The following is a 24,346-nucleotide window of genomic DNA, read 5'->3' on the forward strand; positions in this document are numbered from 1 at the left end:
TCAGTGCCTGCTGGAAACACAACTTACTATCTAACAGATAGATAGATAGATAGATAGATAGATAGATAGATAGATAGATAGATAGACAGATAGATAATCAGAAGCATATTACATATATTATTAGAAGTATATATTTTCAAAATTAAACAACTTCTCCTGTTTTTCGTCTTTGGTCTAATGTAATTGTTTTTTATTCGGAATTCAGTAAAGTCTCATATTTGACATGAGACTTTATTAGTCAATTTTTTCATTAAACATACACGTTATTTCCAAAAGTATTCACTCACCCATTCAAATACTTGATATCAAGCACCTAGATGTGCAGGTTGTTTCTACAAACATTTGTGAAAGCATAGGTCGCTCTTAGGAATTCAGTGAATTCCACTATCGTACAGTGATAGGATGACACCTGTGAAATTTCTTTGCTATTAAATATTCCACAGTCAGCTGTTAGTGGTATTATAAGAAAGTAAAAGTGATTGGGTACAACAGCAACTAAGCCATAAAGTGGTAGGCCACATAAAATCACAGAGCGGAGCTAGTGGATGCTGAGGCGCATAGTGTCACTCGCTACAGACATTCAAACTGCATGTAGCCCCCCAATTACCACAAAAGCAGTGCATAGAGGGCTTCATGGAATGAGTTTCCATCGTCAAGTAGAGCATCTCTATGCTCACAACTTTGTAATAGCAGTTTGGGGATGGCCCCTTTCTGTTCCAGCACAACTGCAACCAGTGCACAAAGCAAGACCCATAAAGACATGAATGAGTGAGTTTGGTGTGGAAGAACGTAACTGGTCTGCACAGAGTCCCCACCTCAGCCCGACATACCACGTTTGGGATGAATTAGAGTAGAGACTGCTAGCCAGGCCTTCTTGTCCAACATCATTGCCTGACCTCACAAATGTGCTTCTGGAAGAATGTTCAAAAATTCCCATAAACACACTCTTAAACCTTGAGTAAGGCCTTCCCAGAAGAGTTGAAGCTGTTATAGCTGCAGAGGGTGGGCTGGCATCATATTAAACCCTATGGATTGATAAAGGGATGTCACTCAAGTTCATATGCGTGTGAGAACAAACAAGTGAATACTTTTGGGGATATAGTGTATCTTACTATATTAGTTTACTGATGATAAATTAAATGCAATAGGAGGTATTTAGTAACATGAAATAGGGCAACAGTGATTAAAACTGGATTGCTTATCTAAACTTTCAGGAAATAGCCAAATGAAAAGTAAAAATTTCTTTTTCACTTTACACCCATTCTGGTTTGAGTCAGCTGAAAAAGCAAACACGAGAGTGTCATTTACTACAAGCCTATGGGACTCTTTGTTGATCGGTCGTTTTTACGGGGGTGGTATATTGACTGTGAACTTAGCAAATGACTTCAATCCAGCAGAGGAAGAGAATGCCTCAGAGGCAATGTATATATTGATGAATGGATTCAGAAATTGGTTACAGCTAGATATTGCAAGATATGAGGGAATGTGCAATCATTTTCTGCTGTAGCGTTATCTGTATTGACTTCCTATGAGTAGAACAGAAGTATATAGGCAGAACTAAAAACTCTCCTTTCTATATCGTCTTCATTTAGTTATTTTTTCTGTCTACTTGATATATTTCCTGGCTGCAGAACAATATAATATAAAAATGCAACATGCTACCTTTTGAATGCTGGGAATTTGTATTTGTAAACCGTCCAAAAAGTATGTGACAGGTGACAAATGATCTATTTGTCTGTTGCTGTCCACCACAGGTCAGCCTAAAATAATCCTGCTATTGATCCCTGCAAAAACAAGCCACAGTCTGAGAAGCTTTCAGAACAAGCAGGCAGTCAATTATGTAGTTATAGGTATTTAAGTATGTAGTTCATCATTCTTGCTTCCGGTGCAATGAACATTTGTGCATAAAAAGCCCTTGAGGAAAGGCACTTTCAAAAAAAAAGTACTTGCTTGTAGCACACATAGTGTGAAGTCTCAAAAGATGAATTCTCTCAGGATCAGGATCTTGCAAATCTTGCAAAAATCCAGCTGCCTTGCAAGCAATAATATTCACTTTAAGAAACTATTCATGTTATTATTTTTAAAGCATCCTTATGTTAATTTCATCCATCCATGCATGCCCAGACCTCCTTCTCCCCATCCATATCTTTCAAGCTCTTCCAGGCGGACACTGAAGCATTCTCAAGTGAGCAGATATACATAATCTTTCCAGCATATCCTCAGTCTACCCAGCAAGTCTCTCCCAGTAGAACATGCCAATGCTTATACACTCAACAGTGCACGCTGGAGGTCAACCTTCAGTGAAGCCAACAGAATCCCGACATCCTTTGGCTGCATCCAGAGCTTCTGTTCATAAAAGTTATGAACATCATCAGTGATAAAAGGGCAGCACTGGCGAAGTTCATCACCCACTGGGTATGAGTCTGACTTTTTACTGGTAGTGCAAAACAAACTCTAATTGTGTTTGTACAGGGATGAAATAGCCATGGCAATGGGACCCATATCTCCTGAAGCACCCTGCAAGGAACATACCTTTTCCAAGCTCCTTTCCTTTTCCAAGCTTTAGGTTGGAGGCCTGACAGCCCTCAGCCCGGCCTCTCACTCTCATCAAATTTTCCTTGGTAGACCCCACCAGCCAAGTGAGCTTTGTTCCCAAGTGGCCCGTGACAACATAACTCCTTTGATCACACAGGCATGCAAACCCCTCCAACACAGTAAAGTGGTCATTCATGAAGAAACTTCTGCATGGTGCCTTGTGTAAACTTCATCCTGCAACAAACACTTATCAGCAATTTTATATCTTCATATAAACTCTACAATAATGTTATGTAGGTTATGCAAAGTGGAGCACTGAACTGTAGCTTTTACTGAATACTAGAAAAGATGTTTTTATTAAAAATTAAAAACATTTCATTTTGAATGTTTTATAACATTCACGTTTGATAAGATAAGCACTGATATTGTATCTCAGTCATGATCCATCTCCTGCATTTTTGAGGCAACGGAAAAAACAAACCAAGTTCAAAAAGTCCATCAATAAATGTAATTTAGTTGCTGCATGTTTGACATTTTAAATATTTTTGAACTGTTTTTGAAAAAACATCATCTAGTACAAAAAGGAGTTAAAGTGTTTTCTCACATATTCTTTGTATTTGCCATACTTTTCTTTGGATACAGTACACTTCACATTTATTTCATCCTTGAGCTGCTACATCAGCTGGCCAAGCAATAATTTAATGATTTAATATTCAGTTGGTACATCAGTTTGATTCAGTGGCTGCTTTGTTTTGATTGTTCAATTTGCCTTACACACAAACAAAGCCACTGATACACACATCTGAGTCATATGGCGTTCTTGTCTTATTGAAATGGGACCACCTGGAAGACAAAACCAGTGGAATCCAGATGTCGGTTATTATGGTGAACTTGTTCTTTTCGGGTATACTCAGGAATGCCAATTTTCTGCCTCTCTGGCAGATGTTCAAATTACAATCTGAATATTTTTGTGTGAAGATTTTACCACAGTTTACATTGACTGATAAAATACATTTTTACATGCATAACATAGAGTTAACAGTTAGTAAACTGCTACCTGCTTTTGCCAGCTTTGCTTTCCGTATAACTAAATTTTAAAAAATTATTGTAGGGTTTTATTTATTGTCATCACTGTTTAAAATGACTATATCAGTAATGGGAAAAGGCTGAGTGGTTGTTTTTGAAGCCGCTGATGTCCAGAGTTGATTTCTAATGGTATTGCGTTGTTGCAGAAAGTGACTTGGCAAGTGACAGTGGTAAAAGCCATTATTACATTCAATGAGCTTAAATTCAACGACTGGGACATTTACACTCCACAGTTTTAAATATGAGGTGATTGTGTGCTCAAAATAAACCACAATAAATGTCCATTACCATGCAACAAATTATTGTACAGATGGCTTAGCCCTGGACTGAAAACTCTGAGAAAATATCTTCACTTTGGGTTCCCAACACCACATTCTGCCCACTCTGGCAAGTGACTTTTGTACAAAGCAGCACAATGGATCAGTGGATCTGTGGCTTTAGTCTGGACAGAGGCCATTCTGGCATGCATTTGTATTGTCTGCAATACAGTTAGAAAATGTTCACATAGATAGCCCACATATACATGATGAGTAAGCAGTGCTACTGAATTTCTGACATATGAGATCCTTTCCATTACAGCCACATTGCAACACTTGGTAAAATTATATTTATGTATAAGTTCATTCAGTTTACATTAGACTTCACCAAAACAAGGGATTATCAAGTAAATTACTAGAATTTGTATACTTGACTAAATTAAAATGTCAGAAAATGTATATATAAGTGTATCTTATGTGGCATACACAATAATAGCCATCCGGCCAAGTAACAGTCACAGTAGGAGGTAGGTACTAATTAGCACACCTTTGTCCAGAGGGAAGTAACTCATCAGCATTATGTTCTGGTGTGATGATTGTTTTCAGCGATACCTGCAGATTGTTTGCTCTCAGCGGCACATGGTGTGAGAGCAGTGACGAGTCAGCCTGCCTGTAGCGCAGTTTGACTTCAGCACCATGGACAGATTTCGTCAGTGCGGTGGAGGAACTTGAGGCTTCAAACTGCTGGACACTGGTTTAGAGGACTCCGAATATACATGAACCCTCAGCGTGTAGCTTTTGAATATAAAACGCTTACACATGATACTGCCCCATGGGAGTAAACAACCAGCCAAGATCACCGATGCCACCCTGTTCATCCAAGCACTCTAATAAGGCCAGGCTATAATAAGATGCAGAGTGTTTGCTTCTATGGAAAAACTCTAGCTTTAAATCAAATGAAATCACATGCTGCTACATCGCGGAAAGAGAGTCTTAATTTTAGGTGAATTAACATTCTCGGAGGGTAGAGATGTGTAGTGGAAATGTAAGAAATGTTGAACTCGCATTTTTCCAGGCTGTTTGATTTACTCGCATGTTCTTGCAACCGACCGGGGAAACCCTTCAAAGACGGGCAGAGTACATCTTTCACTGGGACAAGCCGTGAAGCAACCCTTTCGTTTTGCCATCTGGAAAAATGAAACTGTGCTCTCCACCGTGTAACTACGCGATCCCAGACCGTCTGTCAGTTTTACCGACCTGCTACCGGCAGGCTAGATTAAACGACTCTGAATGGGATACGGCATTAACATAACGCACTCTAACACGGTGTACTCCGGGCTATGATTCCTTTTCCGCCGTTTTATTCCCTTATTCTAAGCTATTCAGACTATCTCATTATTTCAGACTTTTATGAGCCTGTGTCAAGGAATGGTCGCACTGTCTCTCTTGTATTTGCAGTTTTTTCCCTCACCGGGCAGATTTTTGCGCTCACGGGGTCGTGACGTTGAAATAACGATGATTTTAGCTGGCACTCGGGGCGCGAACGGCGTCCAGCAGTCAAAGAGAGCTTGAGGTTTCCCTCTGTCAGCTGGCCTGAACGCTGCTGCACAGGTTGGACACACATATTACGCTCTGACAGCGGAGTGGAGCGCTGCGTGAGGATGGATTGGGTTCGTAATGCAATTAGTTATTCACAAGCGCGCGCTTTCTGTCACTCTTTCTCACTTTGGACTTAAACCCCACCAACAACAACACCACCCAAAAAACCCCAACAGTATTTATGTTAAACGTCGCATTTTCAAATGAATCACTTTGATTTTCTCACTTTATGCCCCGCGCACTCGTTTTGTGAATCATTCATTCAGAGATTAAACACGAGTTCTGTTGTTGTGTTTTTCTCTCCACTTTAACCCGTCCAGAATTTACCATTTGGGTTCAAGCAAACCTAAAGACGTCGGAGAAGGATGGTGGAGGGTGGAAGATGTAGAAGGAGATGGAGAAACAGTCCGTCTAACCCTGGGTGAGTGAGTGAGTGAGTGAGAGACAGAGTAGGGGCGGACGAGCTGGAGAGAGAGAGAGAGAGAGACTGGGCGCGCATGTCCAGTTCTTCCATGCAGGCTGTTCTCCCTGCTCGCCAATCATTCTACGAGTTTCCCCTCACTCTTTCTCTCTCCCTGTCTTCACATGTGCACCGGACCCACAGCTTTCTCCTGAGCGGACACTGCAGGGAAAGAACCGACCGAAACCACCATGGAATAGGAATACGACCCGGGAAACGGGGGAAAATAAAACCTCTCTTATCTTCTTCTCTCTTTTTTCCCCGTCTCTTTTTTTCTAGCGCCTTTTTCTGTCTTTTCGCATCTTCCCCATCTCCCTCGATGTCTCTCAACAGTTTCTGAAGGGATTGAATTAAAGAAAAATGAGGATTATAATTTTTTCTTGGCACTTTCTCGGGGTGTATTCCGCCCTTTGGGGGCTGGCGACAGGGGCTTTCCCCAGCTCAGTGCAGATAGGTGAGTTGGAGGATTACTGATTTTACGCACGGACACTCAGATCTGACACACTACGCGGAATTTTGGTGGATTTTTAGCGGACAGCAGTCACCATGAAAAAAAAGGTGCACCAGGACCCTGCAAACCATAAGATTCTGTAAAACACGGGAAATTTACTTAAGAATGAAGGAACAGAACAACATATAACTATAGGAACATTTCCTCTGTGGTGCATCTTTTCTTACTTTTATTATTATTTTTCTAATCCAAGATATTTTAGTTGTGACTCATATGGTTTATAAATGCACACAAACGCTTTCACTCTGTCTGTCCTTCTACTGTATTTGCGTGTATTTTAAAAGCTGTTCAGGGCTCATGAATGTTTCAGCGAGCTTTGTTCCCTTCTAGTCTTCTTCAGTGTTTAGACACTGCAGTATTCTCTCTCTCTCCCTCTCTCTCTCTCACACACACACACACACACCTCTCTCTCTCTCTCTCTGCCCTTTTCCAGTTACCCCGTGTCAGTGCGGGATGAGCCTGTATTTCAAGCCATCTAATAGATCTGAGATGAAGTTAACTGAATCTGAATCATGGGTTTACTCATATGAACCACCACACATGCTCGGAATCTCTTCCTCCCCTTCTTTCCTTCACGCACAAACATACACACATCCAGCCAGGCATGTGTGTGATAATGAATGCACTGCATCACTCCTTGTGGGGGGCAGCTGGGAGGTCCTATAATGAGATTCGCCTCCTTGACTCTGTCTCTCTACAGCTGCCAATAAACTTAATGCGCTAAATATTTTCTGTTTTTTATGCACACAGGTTCACACAAACACACATACACACATTTTCACTGATATTCAAGCATGGATGTGCACACATACACTGTCCACATACAGTTAGAATAATGCACACTCGGTGTATTCTGCGCATTTGAGTAGTTACAAATGTCAAGCACGCCTCTAAACATTCAACAACACATGCTCACAGTGAACATGTTTGCACACATCTACATGCTGTACAAAGCATGCACGATCATGCTAAAGCACACACATGCAGTCTTTCCTTCCCTCCCTCTGGCCAGCCTCCTTAAAACACTCCAATATACATACATGATCATCCACTTGGCTCTCGGGCTTACTTGAGAAGTCATTTGCATATCTCTGCATTGCACACAAGTGTAATGGCAGTGGATGCACAGACGATTTCTTTTCACATACGTGTGTGTGAAAAAGAGAGTGTGAGACAAAGAAGGACAAAGATGAGAATATGTAGAAAAAATTATTTGACAAACTACTGCAATGACGTCCTCATCTAGTTTCAGTACGTGTTAAATGTGTGTGTGTCTGTCCTCTCAGGTGATATTTTACCCTAAAACTAAAATATATTTTAATTTTTGAACAAGACACATGGAATTTTTAATCATCATCAGTTTTTGATGAAATTGTAATGTTTGCGCAAAATAATTTCTTCTGGAATTTGCGCAGTTCCCACACATGCTCCAGCTGTGTATGTGTACAGACGTGTGTCTTGATATTTGGAGATGGTTACTGATTATTTGTCTGGGCTTTGTAGAAGAAACGCAAGAAATCAGAGTGAACCTGATGTATTAAAGGGACACATGAAGCCACATGGATAAGTGACATGTTATGTAGTGATAATTGCTTCGTTCAATATGCTCTGCCTCCCAACTCCTCCCCTGTCATCCCTCTCTCAACCCCTCTTCTCCTCTCTCTCCCGCAAAGCAATGTCAAGGCTTCACAGTCTGCTCGTGTAATCCAATTCAGTTTACTTGAGCCTGACTCAGTTCAAACTAATTCACATTGGTTTTCCTCAAGTCGTAATGTTAGGCAGAATTAATTTATGTAATTATCTTAACGTCAATGTCAATCTTTATTTCAATAGAACATTTAAAAGCAACAAGGATGACCTAGTGCTTTACGAAACAAACAAACAAAAATCTTAGCTCAGTAAAATAAGCACAATAAAACAAAACATAAAACAAATAAATACAATTAAATGTGACTAAAAACAAACCAAAAAAGACACCACAACATAAAAAAGACACTAATGGGACTCAAGAGTAACAGGAAGTCTCGCTGAAATGGAATTAAAAGCCAAAATAGAAAAAGGGAGTTTTAACACGGGATTTAAAAGACTGTATAGACTGCAGTACAAATATCAAGTGGCAGGTTATTCCACTAGAGGCTGCAACTGCAAAAGCCCGATCCCCTCTATGCTTAAATTAAGACCTCGGCTGCACTAAGAGCATCAGGATAGATGATCTCAGTGCTCTTTTGGGGGTTATATAAGTTGAGCAGCTTGGTTAAACAGCTGTGTGCTATACCATTTAAAATTTGAGGAAATTAAAAAAAAAAATGTTCAAATCAATCCAAAAAACGGACAGGTAGCCATGTGTAAACCTGTTAAAACTCCAATGATGCGCTCATGCCTTCTAATACCTGTTAAATTGCAAGATTTGCAAGATAAATTGCAAGATCCTGATCCTGAGCACTTATAGCTAAACAACAAGCCGCCTGGACTTATAGATGCCCTACAAGGGACAACTTGCCAGTAAGCGTTACAGGTGTGTTTTTTTGGTTATGACACTAAATAAATGATTTATCCAATTACTTGCTAAGTATTTTACAGATATAAGATATATACGTACAATTTTCATACATATCTAATACAAGACACGACTGTTAACAGCACTGATTGCTCGATAGCTCTCAAAGCTCCTTTAGGTTGTGGCTTATTTTATTGTCTTCTGACTGCCGAGTACATTTGTGATTGATATTTAAAACAGTTTACAACACAACATCCCAAATGGTTCAGTCAAACAAACCACTTCGCTCACTGGTTTTCTCTGTTCTTTGGTGGTTGGAGGTTCATTGTTGCCATCCATCCGTTGGAGTGAATCAGGTGCAAAAATCCAGTGTAATTCAAAAAAATTAGGAGTTTTAGCTGATATAATTTTGCTATGTTATGTTATCTTAACATAGCTTAGGCTGCTGCCCCCGTGACCCGGCCATGGATGGATGGATGTTATCTTAAACTCGTATTAGAAAGCTCTGTTATGCAGATTTCCAGGTTCCCAAGTTCAGTTCCATTTAATGGTGAAACTGGTGTATAGTTTACAAGCGGTTATTCTTTGCATATGAGGTGATGTGAAAAAAACCCCTAAACATTTTCACATCACTCTTTGCAGTCCTGTGAAAAACTAAGTACACCCTTAATGTTTCCACAGGAATTAGGAAGGTAAGTAGATGCCAGATGCTGCCAGATATTTGATCACCTCATCATTAGCAAGTTTGAGCACCTCTATAAAAGGAGACTTTTTGTTTACAATTTTGAAGCATTTGGGTATGTGTTGGCAAAATATCACAAAGAATGGACCTCCCAGTGAATTTGTACGATGGTTAGACTGCGTAATGGTCAGACCACTTGAAAAAAAGGCCTCAGTAAATATGTTAAATGTTAAAGTTCATGAAAAGATTGAATAAGTATGTCCTGGAAGGGTTTTCTGGAGAAAGCCTCTTCAAAATACATGACAGCATGGCTTAGGTTTGCAAAGCTGAACCTGAACAAATGACAAGACTTGTTGAACAATGTCCTCTGAAAGACAAGATGAAAGTGGAGCCGTTTGGTCATAATGCACAGCATCACGTTTGGAGAAAACATAATGCAGCATATCAGCGCAAACACCTCGTACCAACTGTCAAGCACGGTGGTGGAGGGGTGATGATTTGAGCTTGTTTTTTAGCCACAGTGGTCCTTAAATTCTTCTGTACACTAAAGTGTTCTAGAGTCAAATGGGAGGTCATCTGTTTGACAGCTAAACCTTAGCTAATATTGAGTCATGCAACAGGACAACGACTATGCCAAGCATAGCAATAAATCTACAACAGAACGGCTGAAAAAGAAAAGACTCAAGCTGTTACAATGACACAGACAAAGTTCAGTGCTCAAACTGACTGAAATGCTGAGATGAACCTTAACAGAACTGTGCATGAACAAACCTCAAACCTCAATGAATGACAGTGACGCAAAGAAGAGTTGGCCAAAATATCTCTACAGTGAAGTGAGACATTGATGAAGTCATATTAAAGTTATTTTTGAAGTGAAGCTTTTGCTTCTAAAGGTGCTGAATCATGGGGTGTACTTAGTTTTTCACTAGACTGCAGTGAAAGTCTTTTCATGTCTCCCTACGCTCCTCTTTTTAGAGGGTGGGTCACTCTCTGAGCTTTTCAAACATTGTCTCACCCAGTTATTTAATTCATATTTTGTTCCTTTTACTGAAGGCAAATACCTAGCTTTTCTGTTTCTTCCTACCTCGTCTTCATTCTCTTTCACTGAACTGCATGAGGGGAAGCTTTCATTTTTTTAAAAAACAATGACTTTTAACACTTGCTCTCTGTTACTCTGTGTTTTTTCATGGCATATCCTCCTCCTTTATTTGGCTGACCCTTTTTGATCTGTTTTCTTTTAAGTCCTCTCAGACTCATTATCTCTTTGATGGCTTTCCCGACAGCTTAGTCGTTTCTCTTTTCTTCTCCTTTCCTCTCCATCTCTCTGTCTTTCTCAGATTTCATCAATGCAGTCTGCAGTGTGAGCCTCCACAAATGTGTTGGTATTCATGTTTGTGCGTGAGACAGAGAGCGAGGATGTGCTAAAAGACAAATTACCTTTTATAACAAAGCTAATGAAGATCTTGGCTATCTCCTCACTTCTCCCCTCCTCTGTTTTTCTCTGCCCTCCCCATTTATCTTTCGTTCCTCTCATTACTCTTCTACCTGTCACTCTCCGTCTTTCGCGACTTTTTCCACCCGACCCCTCTCCGCCTTACAATAACTCACTTCCTTTCTTTTGAATCATGTTTCTTACCTTCTTGGCCTCTCTTCTTCTTTCTTTGTCCCTCTTTCTAGGTGGATTGTTCATTAGGAATACTGATCAGGAGTATACAGCTTTTCGACTAGCTATCTTCCTTCACAACACCAGCCCTAATGCTACGGAAGCTCCCTTTAACCTGGTTCCACATGTGGACAACATAGAGACTGCCAACAGCTTTGCAGTCACCAATGCATGTAAGTACTTAAATATGTGGCTGGTTAAACAACAAATGCGTACAGTATGCCTCTCTCTCCATCCCTATTGCTCCCTTTAGCTAATCTGTCATTACCATTTTAGATAAATATTTGTTTTATTTTCTACCTGGAGTTGTTCAAAGGATCAAACTGTAACCATATTTTAAAATGCACAGTATCATATTTTGCTTCGAGCGGTCTTTTTATTCAAATTGATGTTTTAAAGTTCTGATTTTAGACACTGTACAAGACAGTGAAACAGTGATAAATGCTAAAGTCGTTGCTGTGTGGCATTTTGAAGCACTGTCAAGTGGTTAATTCTGTTGGCAGTTGTTACCCAGACTGATTTATTTCATTCTCTTCTATTCACATTATCACTCCCATCTGTAAAAGGATAACATAACCCATCACAAAATATTGCAGTCTGTTACAAGTATAAAATTAGTCTGGGAACTGTTGCAGACAGTGTTTAATATGGGTCCTTTGTGTTCAGAACAGAGGGGAACAGTTGGTGCTTGTGTCCTCTCTGATCTTTTGAAAGATGACAGCTAATCTTTCACCATCCCTGTCTGTTCATGGGGGGATGACATCTAATCCTTCAAACTCCCTGTCGACCTGGAAGCCTATGAGAGAGATTTTACGATGTTTGCACTCGCAAGTTAGTGTTAACAAGGCTATATGGGCAGCTGGTTGGCGACAGGTCAGAACTGCTGCACATGCTGCAGGTGTCTGTGGGTTTTTCATGGGAGCCCCAACTGTGGAATACCGATTTTTGCCACGTGCAATTTTCTTTCCAAGAATTGTAAGTGACAGCATATGGACACAAAAATCAAATTCTACTCAGTGCAACATAATATTTGCATAATGAAATCATTTAGGTTACAGTATAAATAAAGTGCTCTGCTATTGGAAAGAGATACCAAAAATGAGCTTTTGAGTTTACCTGACCAATCTTACCTTACCAAACAAAATCAGATGGAACAGATTTATGTAAAAAATCACATGTCAGGTACTTACATCATTTTACAGTATGTTTAAAACTTCACTAGATTACAGGACATCCACCCTTTTCTCTTTTTCACTCAGCTCCATTATTTTTTTCATAACTGCTTTGATCCTTTGCTCATACCGAGGCTGCTGGCTTGAGGCTCTAAGCTCTGGATAGCGTTAGCTTTAACACATTTTTCTTTGTTGGCTATTTTTATTTATTTATTATTTTACATATTTGCACATCTACATGTGTAAGATCATCAAACACATTTTAATATTACACAAAATTAAACGAAATAAAAACAAAATCCAGTTTTTAGATGATGATGTCATTAGCATGGGGAAAAAGTTATTCAAACCTACCTTGCCCGATAGGAAAAAATAATGGCCCCCTAAACCTGATAACTGGTTGCGCCACCCTTGGCAACAATAACTGCAATCAAGTGTTTATGATAAATGGCAATGAGTCTTTCACATCGCTGTGGAGGAAATCTTTACAGAGGAATTCAGCCACTGATGATAAACTCTGTATGAGGTTTGGATTTAAGAAACTGGATTTAACTAGGCTACTTCAAAACCTTCATTTTCTTTGTGAGTCATTCAGAGGAGGACTTTCCGGTCCCTTTCAGATCATCGTTGTACTGCGTAACCTAAGTCTGCTTGAGGTGGTTCCATTCATGGTTCAATCAATTACAACAAGTCGTCCACTTCCTGAAGCAGCAAAGCAGCCTCAGACCATCACACTACCACCATCATGCTTGGCTTTTGTTATGATGCTCTTTTCATAAAATGCTGTTATTTCTTTGCCAGTAGCAGGATGCAAATCTTCCAGAAAGTTCAAGTTTTGTCACATCCGGTCAAAAGTCAGTATTAAAGTGTGGTCATCTTTGAAATCGCCAAGCAAAGGATGGTAAACTGATATTTCAGTAATGGCCGTTTACCACTTTAGACTGTTTTTTCACCCATTCTTGATTGCTATGAAATGTGTTAGATTTTTCCGCTTAAAACCCTTAACACATTTGAGTAGCAATCAAGAATGGGTGAAAAAATACGAATAACACTTTAGGTTGAATTTATACTAATCAGCTAATGTTGTTTCCCACAAAGTTCAGAACTGTTTGTTATAACTGTTTCTTTAGTCTGATTTGTGTCACATCGCCAGTTCAACCAACTGTTGAAAGCAGACCAGTTTAGGGAATGTTAGATCAATGTGATCCTCGTTGTTGTTTTCACCTCATATGACTGAGAGATGCCCTTGTGATGTCTTTGTGTATTTTGTATGATAGTCATTTAGTTATTTGTTTTCTAGAAGCCCCAGTTTCAGTCATTTGTGTGCCTGCGCTTGTGTACAAGTCTTTGTGATTGCATGTTTGAGTGCTGTGTTTAAGATGGGGACAAGCTGCTCTTGTTAATTTACTCAACAGTGTCTTTTATGCCAATGTTTGAGAGGGGATAAAGCTTCATTGATACTCTCGGTGAGCTGGATCTAGACATTGGGGGAGTTTGATAAAGCAGAAAAGTTGAAAGCTTTAAGTAGAAAGAATTTATTTATCATTTATCCAACTGTTCGCAAAATATGTGTTTTTCCTCTCAAGGGCATCATCATATCATGTTCCCTTGTTAACACAGTTCTAAAGTCCATCCATCCTATTTTAGGGAAATTCTCAAGAGACTGTGTTGCAGCGTTTTACCTCCTTATCTCATTAAGCTTTAACAAATCGACCACCAGGGTTATTAACTAGGTGCTGTGTACGAAATCAATACAGTATTTTACAACAATGCACCGCTTGTCTTCACAATATTATATCAATTTGTTTTCCAGGAACAAATATATGCTTCAGAATCTGAAATGTTTAGAGCATCACCTGACAATAGTTTTATGTTTGTTACATGAGTAAAATGAATTTTGAGATTCCATACCCTCCCCCCAAAGATTTAACTGGAGTCAAATTCTAGTTATATTTAATCATAAATCAAAAGTGTAATTTCCAAGTTTGTTTCTACACACTGCACCACAGAGCCACATAAATGAATAGATTAGTTAATACAGCGTACAGTCACTGGAAAATTGATAGTCTACAACCTCCCACCCTTAGATCCCTTCACACACTGCATCTGTTCCAGTCCATTGTTAAGCTGAGTGAGTGAGTGGGATGGTGCACAATGAATAAACATCAGGTTGCATTCTTATAAAGTAAGGGGACGAGTATGAAGGTGCAATCAATCAGCCTGACTGACTTAGAAATGTGACCATCAGAAACCCTGTTGTGCCATAAAAAAGTGGAGATTTGGGACTAAATATTTCAGTGTAAGCACTACATTTTTTCCCAGTTAAGAGATATAGAGATATAGGTAGTTAATGTATGTTAAATGATATTCTCAGAGAGGGTGGATAATTTTTTTCTCAGATATCTTACAGAGTGTCTAGCACTTTTGCCTTTCTGTGTTTGCATGTTCTCCCTGTGCCTACATTGGTTCTCTCTGAGTACTCGTCAAACCTCTGCTATCCAAAGGCTAAAGAAGCATTCACTCTCAATCGAAAATATCAAATTCCTTGTGATAACTGAAAATTCAGGGAATCTCCAAAATCATTCAGTTTCACTCTTTGGATTCTGTTGAGGCAGTTCGGGGGAATTCACATTCATGAACCATCATCAAGAAGCCACACTTTTGTGCTGACTGACCCGTTTCTTCCTTGCTCTTAACACAACCGCTGAAGTTTATTTTCAGTGAATCATATGTGTACCTTTCTCTTACAAGTGTGCAAACAAACACACACAAACACGCACAGGTGTTGGCAAGAGGAGGCTCTTCTATGCGAACCGTCGGCTCTTCCCCTCTCTCTTCCTCTCTCCACAGGCTACGCATAACAAGCAGAGCCACTTCTTTCTCTTTGCACCTTTTTTCTCTCTCTCGCTTTCTTGCCCACTCTTTTCACTTTTGTTCCTTCCCTCCCTCTCACCTTCGCCGGTTTCCACTTCTCCCTCTCTTCCCTCCTTGTCTTTCCATCTCCTCAGACTCTTCCTCTTCATTGCGTTTTACTGCACCTATCCTCTGCACAGGCGTGGCGAATGGATCTCTAAATTAATCCTTGACTCTTGCTCCGGGTGGTGAGCAACACTCCGAATTTGAATAGGGAATACTGCCTCTGACCTTGGCTAGTTCCTCTCTATTCTAGCATTCAGAAAGTGTGAATGGATCGTGAAAATCCTTGGTCCCCATCGCTTCTCCTGGTCACCCAGTAGTACAAACCATTTTCTCATAGCAGTATCGCACATCCGTATATCCTCGTCTACCATCAATCTTGGTATTTCTGTCTATATCAGCACATATAGCTATGTAGGATGTGACTCTGTGTCTTACTTTGTTAAAGCTGTGTGTATTGATGTTTGTATTAATGTGTCCCACTAGAGCACCACACTACTCCACTGGGCGAAGAGCTCCATCTCTTTTCAAGGGCTTGATCATGCTAATCCATGTGCTTGATTTCATTAAAGTCTGCAGTTAATGCGTGTGTACGTGTGCGTCTACAAACCTGTGCATCACTAAGGTGCGTGATAGCGTGTGTGCTGTGAAAAACAAAACAATCCACTGAGACTGCGATGAAGATAGTCAGAAAGTGATAAGGTGCATTAGAGGCAGAGACGGAAGAAATTGAGAGGAAGCGATTTGTAACAATAGGTGGTTATGCTTTGTTTGTGGTGTCAAAGCTTAAAAACATAATGATGAGTGTTTGGGTGTAAGTGAGATTCTATTCTAGTCTATTGCTTTCTATTCTATTTATTACTGCACAGCTGTAAAGATGATTAGGCGGGATGTGCGGTTCTGTGTGGCGTGGTTGGTTGATTCTCGCTGCGATGCATGACCTCATTTGCCACCTAAAGTTAATATAGACTGTCCCTATAGTCAATTATTCACAAATCAATAATTGACTGCCACAGATTGCGTTTACATGCTGGCTGCACCTGATTATCTCTGCAGCCTGCCTGAGTCAAACTGTTGGAGTCAGACTCTCCTTGATGTGTCCGTCTTGCTTTCTTCCTAAATTAATCAGCTCAGAGATGTGGTGGCAATTAGTCTTCTCAATTAAGGGTTTTCCACCTACGCAACACACAAAAAAACAGCCTTCACATTATGATTTATTACATTTGGACCTAATAACTATATGGACACAGACTCATATATACATAATGATGAAAATATCATAAAATGCTTACACTTCACATTTGTTCAATCTTAGCTCTACTGCTAGTTGTGCTTCCCACTTTTAGAATAAATGACACAGTGTAACAAAACATTGCTGATACACTGAACTAAGTGGGTGTTTGCATCACCGTGGATATGGATAACCAGCAGTGAGCAGTAAAAAGCAAAACAGTAGACCTACAGATGGGTAACAAATTAAAGTAAAAACCCAACATGAAGGGCCTCAGTCAGATGGAAGCTTCAAAGTGCCGTGACATTGGTTCACTGAGCTTCTGGACCTTTGATGGAGTGATGAAACACCAGTTTTCCAAAGTATGTTGTCTTATTTTGAATTTTGATGATGTGGTGGAGTGGGCTGTCTAAAAAGTCAATAGAAAACCCTCAGCTTTTCAGATAGTTCGACATTGGCTGACTGTGAAAGCTGTAGCACATGATTTACATCATTTTTATACTCATCAAACTGTTCAGTGACCCTTTGTACCTTATCAGTTTGGGCATTCCTGCTCTAGAATAGACAACTCCCATCGAATGTGTCGAATGTGACCCATCCCCATAGGGGTGTGAGTGGATCTAGATTTGGCTGGTGTGGGCAGCGTGGTCTGGATTTTTACTGCTTGTTTGGTACAAGATGTTCTTTTCTGATTGTCAAAGATTTCCCCTGAAAAAAAAAACTGTTGAAAAGAGAGTTGTCGCCTTTTCAGTACTGGATTTCTTGCAAAACCTTCTCTGTTGCAAACCTTCTGCTTGGCACAATTCCTGCTCTGTATGAATAAATAAACAGAAATACCACAGTTGTAGATTACAGAAGTCTCCCACTAAAAAAAAACACGATGTTGCCTGTATGTAACTTTTTTGCAGGGGGAATATTTCATGTCAAAGTAAATGAAAGAATATGATGTTATGAATGCAAATCTGTCATAGAAATGTACAGGTGAACAGGCAACAGCAAGTGACGGGTAGCTTTAAAATGATTGCGAGTGTGCCAGGGTTCCAGTTAGCTCAGGTTGGTTGATATCATTTCTGTCAACAGCTCAAGCGCTGCTGTTTTTCAGGGGCTTGTTTCCAACGTGTTTCTTTAAAGATGCCAAGTGGAAACAAGCCCAGTCCTTTCTTATTGACAAGAAAATGACTGATACGCTGCACCGATTTAGGTAGTGATTGAAATGGTGTTGATGCACGGACAACAATGAGCTCTGTGTGTGCACACATGTAGCCACGCACTTCAAAAGAGTTCATCGGTGTTTAAGTTTTCTCTGCATATCCAGGCTTGGAGCTTTGATTAAATAGATTCCTGGAACAGATGGCTACAACTCAACACCACCCACTCTCACACACACATAAATACAAAGTTTTACACAGTCTTCTTGACACGCATTGATTTTGCCAACCTTTCCACTCGTATACAGCATTACTCTGTCCCTTTACCTCACTCACTTCCTTCATTAAAAGGCTCTGTCATCTTGTAGATGATTTGAGTGGCTCAATAATGGCACTGTACCATCATTTTTATTTGTGATGTTTTGCATGGTCATATGTCTTCATAATGACCACACTGGAGGAAGTAGACTGAAATTATATCTAAAATGCCCTGGCAAAGCAAGGAGATTGATTTTGCAGCAAATCTACATTTATTCATGTTACTTCTCTTGAATTATTCTGATTGTGCTGATATTCCATATCCCCAAAATACCAGGAAAAAGCATTTTTCCTGGTATCCAGACACATTGCCTAGTTTATTGCTAATATTGTGGTAACATTAATTTTATTTAAACATCACAGGAAGCTTCCCTAAAATATTATTTTGTTCGCTTCCAGGTAGTAATAAATGTGCACTGTTAAAAAAAAAATCAAAGGAACTTTAAACATATCAGATCCCAATAGTGGGGTGGGGGTGGGTAGGGGGGTCATCCTGGATATCTTTAGTGATATAGACTAGGTAATATATTTGGAAAAAAAGGATGCCACATTATTGATAGAAATCAAAATTATCAACCTACATGGGGCTGAATTCAAAGACAAAAATCATAGTGAAAATATTATGCGGGAAGTTCAAATTTCATTGCAGCGACTCATTTTATTACAAACAAAATCGTACCATATGGCCACCACATGCTTGTATGTATGCCTGGCAATTTAAGGACATACTCCTAACGAGAAGACAAATGGTGATCTCCCAAATCTGGACCAGGGCAGCACTGAGCTCCTGGACAGTCTGTGGTGAAACCTGGTAGCATCAGATGACACCTACAGTAATGGCAGTCAGGATTACATTGCCTAGCCTGTAGAGGTCTGTGTGTCCCTCCATTAACTGACCCACCACCAAACAAGGCATACCATTCTCCACAGTTTCCCAGACCCTTTATTGTCTCTCACATGTGCTCAGGATGAACAGGGTCACCAGTGGTGGATCTGCCAATTCTGCAAATGCCAGTTGGGCTCTATGGTGATAGACAGTGAGCACAGAGCTCACTAAAGGACACTAGACCCTTAGGCCATCCTCATGAAGTCTGTTAATGATTTTTTGTTAGACACATTCACATCAGCTGCCTATCGGAGGTAATCTTTTAGTGCTCTGGGAGTGCGCGTCCTGTTCCTCCTCACACAAAGGAGCAGATAACGGTTCTGCTGATGGGTTAAGGACCTTCTACGGCCCTGGCCAGCTCTCCTAGAGTAACTGCCTGTTTCCTGGAATTTCCTCCATGTATTGATGTGCCATCCTGGAGGAGTTGGGTTAGGGTTAGTTAGGGTTAACAACCCCCTCTGTTATTTAACCAACCAGATCAATATCCCAGACGTTTAACTGGCTTGATACTACTCTCTGTTTAAAAGTGTCCCTTTTTTATGTGTTCCTATTTTGTCCTGAGTTAATATTAGTTTTTGTTCCTAGAATTGTGATGATACATTAATGAAGAGCATCACAGTACAAGTCATGCATTGCTGTAATTGGTAAAGTACTTTAAGTCCTGAGGCTACAGCATGTGATCACACAATTTTGCAAATAAGTCTGTAATGATTTAAAAAACTCTTACCAGGTGTTTGGTTCATCTTCCAGCTTTCAAGATCATGTTCTTATGAACCGCTGGACCAGTTTCACATACCACACAGTTCAGGTTGTTTCCTTTGAATGTTCTCTCTGAGACAACTGAAACATTAGAATCACATTGGCTGTCTCAAACCTGGCGGAGGAATGCATAGCCTGGTGTCATTTCAAATCTAACAAAATGCCTTTAGACACTGAAATGAAGTCTTCTGCTTCCAAAAGGTTGAGTTTTAGCTGAAGATCCTAATCCTTCACACACAGTTTGAGTCCATTTGAAAGAGATACTAGTGTTTGCACACAAGTTTGATGCTGAGGTGAAATTGTAGAGTGCAAAGTGCAAACTTCTCTGAGTCCACCTGACTTGGACCAACCAATGTAATTACATACAGCAGCTGATTGAAAAACACTGGTTTTCAATTATTATGCTTACACAAATCTTAGTTTACTAAAAGCTGCTGTGAATCAGAAAGAAAAAAACAAAATGAACGGATTTTTGATATAAATCACGGCTGTAACACAGTGTGTTATAATCACTATATGTATCAGTGATGATGTGATCTAAACAGACTGTTTCACTCAGTTGACCTGTGAGCAGTCAGCTGTGCACAGAGCACAGCGAGGTCAAAACATTTTGGCGCTCACTTGTGTGAGCAGCTGTGGTGTTCACTGTTGCAAGTTGATGTGCCCGATACACTGACATAAAACAGGAGGAGTTCAGTGAGCATTCAGTGTGTTTTAAGTCAAATTATAAATGAATTTCAGTAAGAAGAGATTGTTTGCAAGGGAGAAAAAAAAGTGAAAGTAAAAAAGCATTTTTGGTGGAGAGACTCCAATAAATCTCAGATGAAGAGAGTTTGACTGCGCCCCAGGGTGCCTAGAGACTAGACATAAGCGGGAGGCTGAGGGAAACTTTGAGTGCAACACCCTGGAAAACCGAGATGAGGTGGAGGGAGGCACGATGGACAGCTTTAATAGGAAGAGTGACAGGTCAGAACGATTTTAAAGAACAACGGCTAAGGGCTTGGAGAATGTGGATACATAGATCACTGGACAAGAGCGGTGACGCTGAAAGGTTGAATGTGATAAAATTGATGGTTTGGGAAAACCTAAGTAATGAATAAAACTACAGGGAATCCAAACTGAACATGAACATGAGAGTCAGCTCTCCCTCACAGTGCATTAAAAACAGTTTTGTAGTGCGGAGACTGCATGTCATACCTGTGTATTAGTGAATCCCACTTACTTTAAAGCTATTCACTGATGTATTTTAGTGCATTTAGGCTTCACATGAGCAACAAATTAAAATTAAATTAAAATTAAAATTAAAAAAGTTAAAAAATAAAAGTTACTACCCATGTTAACATTTGTGATTCAGTGCTTTCAGTCATTGAAAATCCGCCCACGGTACAGTGTGGATATATATCTCATTTATTTCATTTTGACTTCTCTTGACCGCTAGGTTCACATGCACATGACCATCTGTGGTTGGCTATCTTACCACAGTATTGACTTTCATATTTTCCCCCCATTTCATTTTTGTAAAATAACCACTGATGGTCAACTGCTGAACAGCCGCCTACGTGCAGGGTGCGGGGCTCATGTGGATCACTGTAAGTGCTCCCTGAAGAATTGCTCGGTTGCTTTGTTTTACTACAGCCTCTTCAGTGATTACCAAAATGTAAGCAATAATATTAAATTACGCAGTATGTTGCAATGATTCAGCACACTGCCTCAGATAATCTGATTTTATTTTGTGGTACAATAAAACATTCAGTCTCTCAGTGTATTTCAATTCTTTCATTAAAAAGTCCACTGTTAGGAAGACCTGGCATCTTCCTAGTGAGGGGATTTCGAATGGCAGTAGATTCTGTCTCAACTCAGAGATAGTTAAGGCTGTGGTGGACGGGATGTTTGGAATATTTTTTTTGTTTCAAATATTTCAAAAAAGAATCAGGAGTGGCATAGTTGTGTGGTGGTTAGCGGCATGCGTGCTTTAGGCTAAATGGATTATCCTAAACTAGCTTCAGGTTTGGGTATAAATGATTGTCAGTCTCTTTCTGTTAGCCCTGTGATAGATTGTGTACCTCACCTCTTTTAAGCTAACATTCACACACTCATACACCAGTGTATGCATCAACAACAGGGGTGCCAGGTGTCCCACCACCGTTCTGTTAATTGACGATGGATGGATGGAAATCTTAATCTTTGTACATATCACTGTTGTCTAAAAATGCCTCTCAGGAAATTCCAAAATGGTGATAATTGCTTGTGTATGTGTGTAAGAAAGAGAGAGGTGGTTTGGATAATATATAGAAACAATATATTCCCAGTCTGACATATAAAAACATTTTGGTATAAAAGTGAAAAAGGGACAATGGATCCACATTTAAGGAGTCAGACTGACGCTAAAGCTGAACTGAAACCCATATTAATGAAATTCTTTTTTGTGGGTCTGCTGTACCTTGAGGCGAGATGAGACACTGTGCCACATTCGTGTTGCAGGTTTTGCAGACTACCAACACTGAACCGTTAAGTTAAATCCTCCCACAACATACTGCAGTGTGTTTTTTTTGTTTTGTTTTTGTCTTGTTCAGACAAGTGATGTGAAAGCAACAATGAGAAAAAAATATTTCAATTAACTGTGGTTAGGCAGAGAACATCAATCAGGTGGATGGAGGTTTTTTCTTTTTTTCCTGTTTTTTTTTTGGTGGATGTGATTTGCGGGTCAGCACTGTATTCTCTTGCCGTTTTGTTCAAGCCCCGGTAGTAATGAAGAGTGAATAATATTATTAGACCATGCAGTATGTCTCAGTGAATAGCAATGTTCCCTCCAGGTAATCTGACTTCTCCCGGATGAAAGGCCGACTCTGTCTCTTAAACACACACACTGACCCACACCTACACACTCGTATGCACTCACACAGTGCCTCAACTGCCTCTATCTATCTAATGTGTTTCATTAAGATCTCTATTTTCCCAATAGGCATGATAGCTGTGCTGTAAACAGAAAAAAAAATGTCTGTTTCCTCTGTGTTTGTTTTTCACGCTCTGGCGTTTGGAAGATGAAAAGCTGGAGAAGAGATGACAGAGGATTTTAAGTGTTACGCGTCGCCTTAGCAAAACACAGGGGTGTTTATACTGAATGGAGACGTGTTCGCAGTAATTGTCTGTGACGTCTTTCTGTTGTTCTTCACTTTCTCGGCTTTACTGCTGTTGTTTTCGTGTTCTGATCAAAGGATTTCCATTTGTCGACTTTCTGCTCTTCCTTAAATTCCCCTCGCTTTGCTTTACCTCCATCACGAGAGTCCGTGTACATACTCGGACGTAATTACAAACATAAACACAATGCGTGTCTGTTGCCTTTTTAATGTTTTTCCTCATCTTTCATTTTCCCTTTTTCCCATTTTCAGTAAGACGTGGTTTCACCTCGCATTTACAATTGCTATTTTTTTCCTCTCCCACTTTCTATATCTCTCTCGCGCCATCCTCTGTCTGTCGTTACTCTCCCTCATTACTCATTAGCTGTTAAAAGGCTTTTGGTGTCGGACAAAAGCTGTGATGTGTCTGTAGTGTGTTTATCTAAACTCAAGCTGACACCTTCGCTGCTAAAGCCCACACTGAACCTACACCTACATTTTCACGTCATCTGTCACCTGCCACAAAGTGGAACCTGGGAACTCAGTAAACCTGCAATAGCTCGTCAAACGGTTTATTTTGTATAGCACTGTTTTACTGTAAATACAGTGATATGTAAAGTATTTATTTTATATATCGCGCACACGCACATACAAACAGCAAGACCTTCCTGAGGCCCACGTGTGTGTGTGTTTGTTTCCATGGATTTATGTTGTGGATGAAAGGAAGGGCATTAGTTAATATTGATGAGTGCTGCCACTCAGCTCTTCTCACTGAAGCTCACTTAGAGATGAGAGACATGACCTTTACACACGCGTGCACAGACACACACTCTCGCACATACACACCGAGGTGTTATCTGCACGCATGCACTAACATTCACAGATGCATACAAAAACACACAAAAAAGTGCATTTGCCGTTGTGTTATTTAAGCCGGACTATTTGTACTCCTAAATTATTCCCACTCTCACTGTAAATGGCGAAACCTAATGCGTGTGTGTAGCTGAGTGTGCTTGTGCATGTGCGAAAAAAAGGAAGACAAAAAACCGCGTTGCTCTCTGTGTTAGTTAAAACCACATTTCCTCCTGTAGGATACGCCAACCTTAAGGCCAGTGTCGGCCTTGAACCAATTCATCTCTAATGGCTCTTTGGTATTCTGCTAGGGTAACACATTCCTAGGTAACCAGCAGGTAATTCATCACACTTACAAATAGGAAGAGACAAAATAGGATGTGAAAAAAGCTATTAAACTGATCAGAGCAGTAGTTGGACTGATATGAGGAGAGAAAAAGCCTCTCATGGAAATACAGAAAAAACAATGAATTATGCGCTTTCTGCTGATTATCACAGGGGCAGGTACTCTTATGCACACATATACAGACATACACACACACACTTTGCAATTGGGTAAAAGCAAGTCATCTAACCTTTAGATGACTTGAAAGACAACTGCTGTGTATGCTTGGACTTATTCTTGTTTGTGTGTTTACCGACATCAGAGGTCAATTTT

The 24,346-nt window shown here is 40.0% G+C and overlaps 1 protein-coding gene across 9 annotated transcripts in view; it reads left to right on the forward strand.

The window, feature by feature from the left end:
• Positions 1 to 5,806: 5,806 nt before the first annotated feature.
• Positions 5,807 to 24,346, forward strand: part of gria4a (glutamate receptor, ionotropic, AMPA 4a) — a 108,979-nt gene continuing 90,439 nt past the window's right edge. For 4 of the 9 annotated variants that reach the window (XR_003213844.1, XM_025898283.1, XM_025898282.1 and 1 more), the window contains exons 1-2: positions 5,980 to 6,391; positions 11,305 to 11,463. Coding sequence is in view for 6 of the 9 variants with exons in the window: in XM_025898283.1 (XP_025754068.1) it covers positions 6,298 to 6,391; positions 11,305 to 11,463 (253 nt within the window). In the remaining 3 variants the exon portion in view is untranslated. Of the gene's footprint in view, positions 5,899 to 5,979; positions 6,392 to 11,304; positions 11,464 to 24,346 lie in introns of those variants that run through there. The other 5 variants (XR_003213843.1, XR_003213845.1, XM_019345323.2 and 2 more) reach the window with 2 other exon arrangements.

Source organism: Oreochromis niloticus, linkage group LG14, assembly GCF_001858045.2.
Source record: "Oreochromis niloticus isolate F11D_XX linkage group LG14, O_niloticus_UMD_NMBU, whole genome shotgun sequence".
Taxonomy (NCBI): domain Eukaryota; kingdom Metazoa; phylum Chordata; class Actinopteri; order Cichliformes; family Cichlidae; genus Oreochromis; species Oreochromis niloticus.